Here is an 8,918-nt window from a genome sequence, read left to right on the forward strand (position 1 = left end):
TTTGAAAGCAAAAACAATTCATCAAACAAGTTTTTAAATTTAAAAATAAAAAAGAGGCGACAGAAAACAGAAACAGAAACAGAAACAAAAAAAAGCAAGGCCTAAACAATGATTGGGCGGTTGCAGAAAAACAAAGGGGGAAATAACCTATTAGTGGAGTCAAGGAAAAAAAATTATCGAAGTGATAGATATTATAAATATTAATAATGAAAATCATAATTTTTTTTAATTAATGTGCAATAATTTTTTAAAATTACCACTGATTGGTAATTCCCAAAAACAAAAGTGGAAGCTGGAAAAACAATTTTCCTGCAAAGACAATATTTATTATTTCAAGGTTATATAACATGGATATTGAAATTTTACAATTAAAAGACCTGTCATGGATACTCATATTTTTTTAAGGGAAAATATCAAATCAGTGAGATAGTCAAAGATTATTTATATTTTTATGGTAGTGCAACTTTAATATGTAATGTGTATGGTATAAATTCTCCATATATATGGTGTAAGTCCTCACTATTTGTCAAAGTTACACCACAAAAAATTATATTTCTAGTGTAATAATTTCTACATTGTCCCACTGATGTGATATTTCCTTTTTTTAATTATAAGTATATATGCATGCATATTGTTGGCAAAAAAGGCAATGACGGAGGAAAAAGTATGGGCTAACTCACTGATAGCAATTACGGTAATACAAACGATGCAAACATTATTCAAAATGATTGAGCGTAAAGCGTTTAAAGGTGAAGTGGCCTTTTAAGTCCACCGTCAAATACCGAGGCGCGACCCTGGACAGGCAGCGGAAATTACCAAGTTAGAGTAGGGTACAAACAAAGGGAGTTTCCGGTGGAGCAGTAAAATGCATAGAGATTGAAAAGAACATCAACAACAAAAGCACTCTGCTAGACTGATGTTGACACCGAGAGAGGAAAGCTTAACTTATTTACTACTAGATTTTTTTGATGCAACAAACTTGTTTTTTAACTTTGCTCAGATATAGAAGACAATACATATGAAAAAGCAAAATGAGATTGTTCAATTATTAATGCTTAAGAGCATATAAAAAATCAAATGTAAAACAAAGACAAAATAATAGACAAATAATCTTTACCTTCATGTCATCTAAATTAAAATGAACACTACATTTTAACATCCTTAGAACATACCATACATACTTTTCATGTGATTCTTCTTCTTCTTCATCATTGATCGCCCTCATCAGAAAAAGCTGTCCTTTCATTTTCATCCTTCAAAGGCTCATTATAAAAAACCCGATAACAGATAAGAAAATAAACAAAGTTAACCAGCCCCAAAATCATAATTAGCCAATAATAGTAATCTACGTGACCCTTGTTAATGTTCTTCGACAACCAGCTTATTTTACCTCCACTACTAGTGACGTCATCCATGGTACTAACTAGAACACTGCCCACCAAGGCAGCCATCGCAATCCCGACTGTGTAAAGAGCTACTGCAATACTAGACATGCTTTTAGAAAACCGAGTCATATAGAACTCTATTTGCCCAGTTGAATTAAAAGCATCGCCCACTCCAAGCAAGACAAACTGTGGAATTAACCACATTGCAGACATGTCCACAATGGCATTCGGATCATCCGCCACCCCATCTTCGACGGCCATTTTCCGTCTTACGCTTTCAGTAATTGCTCCAATTGCCATTGCAATGCTCGTGACTACCAATGAAATCCCTATTCGAACCTTAGGGGTAATACCACGTGAATTTCCTGTATATCTTGTTAATAAGGGCACTATTGCCCACTCGTAGAGTCCAATCCATATTATTAGCATTACAATCATGAATATGCTAAAAGACCCTGCCGGAATCTCAAATTTTGAGATAAGGTGTCTATCCATGGTCTTTGCTTGAAGCGTCGCAAATGAGTTTTGTGTCATACTCACGGTGACCATAATGCCAGTGGACCACATGGGGATGGCTTTAAGTAAAGTCTTGAGCGATTCTACTTGTTCCACCGTGCAAAGACTCCATGGATCTGATGCCGATCCATCTGGGTTTAAATCTCTCTCGGAATTTGTAATTATACAAGCTTTGTTCAAACACCTACAACATGGAGAGGAGAGTCGACAAACTATGTAATAAGAACTGTACTCAATGATATTATAAAGATAATTGGAGTGAATAATTGTTGGAGGGAAAGGGGTATGCGGCATTTAGAGAGCAGTCTCCACCTTTCTCTTCATTTATTCCCAATGTGGGATTTCACAGGTTTTTTACAAAACCCCTTAAAGTCTCCTGTGAATCTATTCTTTACACTAAACCAAAAAAGGGACAAAATTGAGACGTAAAATATGGTGGTTTTGATTCCTCAACAAACAAATCTGAAAGGTTTGCTTCAGTGCTAAAATTTCCCTCAAACCCGACCAAACCAAACCGAGCCGCTTACACACTTGGTTATGCCCTTTTTGTTTCTGTATATGTAGCTTGCTTTCTTTCAATGAATTATTAATTACCCAAAAATTAATGGAAAAAAAAAAAAGAAGAGAAAGAGAGAAGAAACCATTTATGCATGGAAACTATATACATATATATAAAAAACAAGCACATATTATGACTATTTTTACATGTTTAATTTAAAGTAATTAAACATTTCACAAGACCAAACATCTCATAATATGGTAATTGAAATTATAATTAAAAAACCTTTATCACAACATACCAATGAAGCGAAGATGACAATCATACAATACCTTAAGTTGTTGGTTGGTGCAAGGAGCTTCGATTCATCGCCTTGATAGTAACAATCATCACAAGGACTCGGAGGGAGATCAATGTTTCTGTTTTTAAATGCCACTACTAGAACTTGAGCAAATCCAGAAAACAAGCTCTTGCTAGCTCTAATTTTGATATAGAAAACAGAACCGAGTAAGAAAATTAGAGTAGAGAAAGCCATGAGAAGAGCGGGGACTGCAAAACCTACTCGCCAACCGAAATTTTCTTGAATGTATACAAGAACAGTTAAAGCAATAACAGCCGATAATGCAGTTGAAGCACCATACCAGTTGATGTAGCTTTCCAAAACCCTTCGATTATTCGGGTTTTCTTTGTCCAACTGGTCTGAGCCAAATGCCATAGAACAAGGTCTAATACAGCCCGCGCCAATGGAGATTAGTCCAAAAGAAGCGAATAATATGACATATGGACCTATTGAAGGAGAGTTGCAACTATTGTTTAACTGATCGCAAGGTACTGGTTTCAGCTGTGGAATCATGGCAGTTAACCAAAGCGTAGTCATACCCTATGAAAACAGAACATGATAGGACCATAATTAGGGATTGAAAATTACAATGACAAGGCTTCTTCAATTTTTTTTTTTTTTTCCTCCTTAAATTGAGGCAAGGTGGGTTGGGGGGGGGGGGGGGGGGGGAGATTGGGTTTGTGGAATATGAGGTACCAATCTTTTAAATTTTTCAAAAATTTTTAACAAGTAGTTTTGGTGTTGAAATGGTTGGTCTCACCTCTTGATAATAATGCAAGGAATAGTTAGATATTTACACATAATTGGCACAAGAGAGTGGTGATAAATGATTGCCTCAAAAAAACAAAACAAAACACATTAAGGTAAGCACATGTTACTTTCTTGTAAAAAGAAGTTCAACAAAGAAAAGACAAGAAAAATATATCCAACTCACACATCTCTATTTCATTAGTCAACAAACATTATTGTCTTTTTTTTACAATAATAAACAAAGACTATCAATTTCATTGTCACTCTCAGTCTCCCTCGATGATATGTTAAAATCGCTCCAATTCTCTCTCTCTCTCTCTAAATTGAAAGTGTGCCCTAGAGTGAGTGAATATGAACACTAAATTTTGTCCTCCCCACAAATTTAATCTTTTACTCAACCAACTTATCGCTTCTCTAGACTAATTATCAATTTATCTTTAATTGAGTTAATGTTTAACTTGTTAAGTACATCTAAAAGCTTTTTTACATCTATCTTTAGATCGCATGGCTAGATCTAGTGTTAATTTAATACTTCTTTGAAGTATTTTTCATGCATACCTAATTCAATTCTATATAGAAAAATATACAAACTCTAATTTAAAGCATTTCACAAGGCCTAGAATTTAGAATGTTTTCATTCCTTTGAAGTAAACTTGTTAATTCTCAAAGCTAGTTGAGCCGATAAAATAAAAATTTCACTAGCTTCAAAGTGAATTTAATTATCTAACTTAAGGGGTTGTTTGGGATGACCTAAATAAGTGCACTTTTTATCTTTTTACGAAAAGATGTGCAGAAAAGTAGAGAGATGATGTGATGGAAAAAAGCTAAAAAGATCCAAAGATAGATTATTTTTGGGTTGCCAAGCTAGTTGAGCCGATAAAATAAAAATTTCACAAGCTTCAAAGTGAATTTAATTATCTAAATAAATGCGCACACAAAGACACGCAAATATACTATTTCATTTAAAAAAGTGTTGCTAAAACTATATTCCATCAAAACTAGTGGAACCTAAGGCAGATTTCCAAGAAAAAATATGCTGAAAAAGCCAAATCATACAGAGGATTTGACAAATTTAGGGCAAAAATTATATAAATAAATGACAAAACTGGGTGTCACTCATAACTTTAAGATTTTGTTTGCATCTTCGACTTCGGCAAGTATTTGTGAAGAAAAAAAAGTTGAAAAATAGATGTGAATAAAATATAAGATAAGATCTTATGTTTGGCTTTTTAAATTTTTTTTTTTTTTTAAGTTTTATAAGAGAATGATTATGATTTAAATGTCACATTTTATTTTATTAATTTTTTAACTTATTTTGAGAACATACTTATTAAGCATGATTATTATCTTTTTTTATCTTATTTGAGTAATATGATCTCTCTATTTTTTTGTATAATTTTTTTTTTTTATAAAAAGTAAAAAAGTACTAAAATAATTTATTCCCAAACAAACAGGCAACATCTTCGTAACATCTTCGCAAACGAAGCCTTGTTAATTTGCCAAATGAAGACAAGCTGCACATAGTTTTTATTTTTTTTTAAAAAGGGTTATATGCTGTTAAAACTACACCAAACCAGTCCAAAGAAAAATGCTTTATGAAAGCATATCACATGCAATTAAAATGGATTTTCACTTCAAATATAATAAGTTAATGTTTTTCATAACTTTCTTTTCACTTCACAAATTCTATCAAAATCGCGAGATCCAAACAAAAAATAAAGGAAGGTATTGACTTACAAGAAGGCTAGAGATAGATCCAAGAGCAATGACCCGAAAGCGACCCAAACAAGAATCAGCAAGCATAGCTCCAACAATGGCTAATCCATTTGAAAGAGCAGACCACAAAGAGAGTGTGATTGATGTAGTTGCCAATTCCATGTTATAGTCATTCATCAAGTAGAACACCATGTTAGGGCTCAATCCAATGCTTGCCACTCTCTCAAATGATTCATTCACTGTCAAAAAATAAAACACTCAAATTCATATATATATATATGATTAAAAATAAGTGTATATGTGTGTGGATGTGAATAACAAGAATGGGTTTTTTTTTTTTTTTTTTTTTTTTTTACCAATGATGAAGGGAATGGTTCTGATTCCACCTAATTTGGGTTTAGGAGAGTGATTGAGTAGTGGAAACTTGTTGTTCTCTTCTTTATCTGAAGATGATGACCCCATTTTCATCTTCATCTTCTTCTTGTTCTTTTCCTCTTCTTTCCACTTTCACTCTCACTCCTACTTTGCTCTCCCTCACTCTATCACTTTCTCTTTTGGAACTTCATTTTTCTTTAATACGTATTTCAGTTTCATACCTACCATGCCACTCGAAAAACATGTGTGAGAAAATATATTAAAAATATAGGGTAAATTACGTTTTGCCTTTTTTATGTTTGATTATTTTTTTAATTTAGCCTTTTAAATTTTTTTTTTTCACTTTAATCTTTTATGTTTCAAATTTTTTTTTACTTTATTGTTGAAGTTAATTTTTGATAAAAATTAGACAAAAAATATCATAATAATTATTACATAACATAAAAAATGTATTATTATATTAGAATTTAAGTTTATAGTAGAAGTCTGAATTATATATAATAAAATATTTTTCTGTCAGATAACTAGTAATGTGTCATTTTTTGACTAATTTTTAACAAAAGTTAGCTTTTAGAATAAAATGGGAAAAACTTAAAATATGAAGAGTTGAAGTGAGAAAAAATAAACTTAACAGGCTAAAGTGACAGAGTAGCTTTAAAGGGACAAAGTATAATTTACCCTAAAATATTATATGAAAAATATATGTTAAAATATTAAATATATCTTTTGAAATTTGCTTAAACATGAATTGTTTCGTGTGATTTGAAAAATTATAAATACCTTATTGTCAAAAAAATTGTTTAACAAAATTAATTTAAAAAATGAAATTCTTAACTGTTCTAATAATAAAATTACTATAATTATTAATTGAATTGTATTTCTAACACTATTAAAAACTGTTAATTGATTTTATAATTTATTAAAAAAATGGATTATTTGTTATGAAATTTAAAACTTAAAAGAGTAAGATTTTTTTTTTAAAATATAAGAGTAATTTATATTTTAAGTATATTTTAAAAATATATTTATAATTTATTTAATATTTTAATATTTTGTTTTTTGTTTTTTTTGACAATTCTAAATGTTATAACCCATATGCCCCCTTGTTTTCAGAGGTAGAATAGAAATGATTAATAGTGAGGAAATTGAGAGTGAGAGGATTAAGTAAAATTGTGTTTGTTTTAATGATAGTTGTTGGTGTGGGAATTGTTAAATTATTTTTATATAAAATAAATATAAAATAAAACAACAAATACAAAAAATACAAAAACATTAAATATTAATGTTAAAAAAAAAATGTCCAACATGTAAAAAATAAAAAATTTCTAGAAAAAATAAAATAAAACAAATAAAATAATGATTTTTACTTAACAAAAAATATAAAAAAATTAAATATTAATGTTCAAAAAAAAATGCCTAACATATAAAAATTAAAAATTAAAAAAATAGTCCGACAGACTATTTTTCTAATACCACATCCACCTCTTCCATTTTAATCCTCCTTCCAATTCCTATTTTAATATCAAGGATTAGGAGTCTCTTCCTTATCTCTCAAAACAAGCATAATATATAATAAATATTACTTCACTGTTAATTTCAATCCTCTCATTATAATCCCAAACAAACGGGCATAATGTACTGGTAAAAAGATCCTGATGAGATTGTGGATGGGGACTGATTGATTTCTCACTCCATTATTTTTACGAGTTCGGATCCTCTCCTTGAGGCCTCTCCACCATTCCCTACTTGCAACGGCTCAGATGAGCCGTTGGACATCCAACGGCTGAAATTTAAAAAAAAAAAAAATTGAAATTTCATTTTCATTTTCATCTTCCCGCCCAAAGACAGAACAGAGCCTATACAGATTTTGGTTATACAAATTTCAAACCCTTGTCTCTCTCTCTCTCTCTCTCTCTCTCTCTCTGGAATCTATATCTATCTATCTGTATCTATAGATTTAGATCAAATTCAACGAGAAGGTCAGCTTCGGTTCTTCAGATTTTATCACCACCGAACCCGTCTCACCGGCGAGCCTCTCAACAGAGACCCACTCCCCAAACCTAACCCATTGTTTTGCCCTCATTCTCTCTGCCCTCACTTCGCGAACCAGAGTTCCCCTGTGAGTAGACCAGTCTCTGTAGCTTCAACAATAGCAGCTCATAAATGAAAGTTTTCGAAAAGTGTTGCTGTTCAAGTTGTTGAAAATGGTGCTGAAAATGGTTTCTGAAATTGTTGCTTATAACTGATTTTTTGTTGCTGTTATTGATGCTAAGATGTTTTTAGGTGAATGCACATTTAGTAATGTATTGATAATTTGGTGGTGAACTTGCTTCAAAGTGTATGATAAATTAGTTATGTTATCTATTGATAAGTCTGTGGATTTGCAGTATTGATCTATAAAATTTTGGGTTGAGTTGTTTGTGAATTTGAGATGTTTGTTTAAATGCCTCAATGAAATGTTGATTTAGTTACATGTTCAAAAGTGTTAAAGAAATATTGATCTGTAAAATTATGTGTGTTCAATTTTTGTTAGTTTCTATTGATACAAATGATTTTGATATTCAATCTTGATATTCTGCAAATGATTTTCTTGTAGAATATGTGAGCGTGATGTTCCACTTTCTTGCTGAGAATTTGGAAGGGAAAAAGTAAAAAAAACCAAAGAAACAAGGAAAAACAGAGCAAAAGAAAATAAACCCACTTTTTTTTTGCTTTTTTTCCTTATTCCTTCCTCCGTTGTGAGTGGTTCGGACAATCAATTGGATCAATTGGCAGTGTTTATTTTTTCTTCTAATTCTCCTTGATCACTAATCAAAATGGAAAAATTGATTAATCAAGTTCTGTATTTAGTTCTCAATTGTGGAAATGACACTAAATTATCAGAGAGTGAAGCTTTCGTAACAAAAATTCTCAACTTTATTACAATTATTACAATTTCCAACTTATTTGGTGTATGAAAAACACCATCTCAAAAACATTTCTTCATTCAATTGGATTCACTGAGAGCTGGACAATTCTCCTTCAACACCCTTTCCCTTGCCTTAGTTGCCTGCACCATTATCATATGCAAATGTCAATTGAACCAAGAGATGTTTATTGAACCAACTGCAAACTAGAGATGTTTAACAACCAAGAGATGTTTATTGAACCAACTGCAAACTAGATTAAACAAAAAATCAGCATCTATAAACAACAAATTCAGCACAATTTCAGTGTGAATACAAGCCATAACACACATTTCAGCCCAAGTTCAGCAACTACAAACAAAAAACAATTTCAGCAAACCATAAACAAAAAATTTCAACATATTTTCTTCAGTTCCTATGAACAAAACACA

General features: G+C 31.3%; 1 protein-coding gene across 1 annotated transcript; it reads right to left on the reverse strand.

Moving 5' to 3' along the window:
* Positions 1-1,096: 1,096 nt before the first annotated feature.
* On the reverse strand, positions 1,097-5,816 carry LOC114280724 (protein NRT1/ PTR FAMILY 1.2). The gene is made up of 4 exons (XM_028223100.2): positions 5,563-5,816; positions 5,228-5,445; positions 2,733-3,280; positions 1,097-2,085 (listed from the first exon to the last, which is right to left on the reverse strand). Exons 1-4 carry the CDS (start codon positions 5,678-5,680, stop codon positions 1,209-1,211), a joined length of 1,761 nt encoding a protein of 586 aa, XP_028078901.2. The 5' UTR covers positions 5,681-5,816; the 3' UTR covers positions 1,097-1,208.
* Between the last annotated feature and the right edge of the window lie 3,102 nt (positions 5,817-8,918).

Source organism: Camellia sinensis, chromosome 7, assembly GCF_055761805.1.
Source record: "Camellia sinensis isolate YWXY chromosome 7, ASM5576180v1, whole genome shotgun sequence".
Classification (NCBI taxonomy): Eukaryota; Viridiplantae; Streptophyta; class Magnoliopsida; order Ericales; family Theaceae; genus Camellia; species Camellia sinensis.

Excerpts from the sequence above, each read along its gene's own strand:
- LOC114280724 (XM_028223100.2), bottom strand. The coding sequence starts at position 5,680 with ATGAAGATGAAAATGGGGTCATCATCTTCAGATAAAGAAGAGAACAAC. Across the intron at positions 3,281-5,227 it reads GATCTATCTCTAGCCTTCTT|GGTATGACTACGCTTTGGTT; the intron begins GTAAGTCAATAC and ends CTGTTTTCATAG. Across the intron at positions 2,086-2,732 it reads GCACCAACCAACAACTTAAG|GTGTTTGAACAAAGCTTGTA; the intron begins GTATTGTATGAT and ends TCCATGTTGTAG.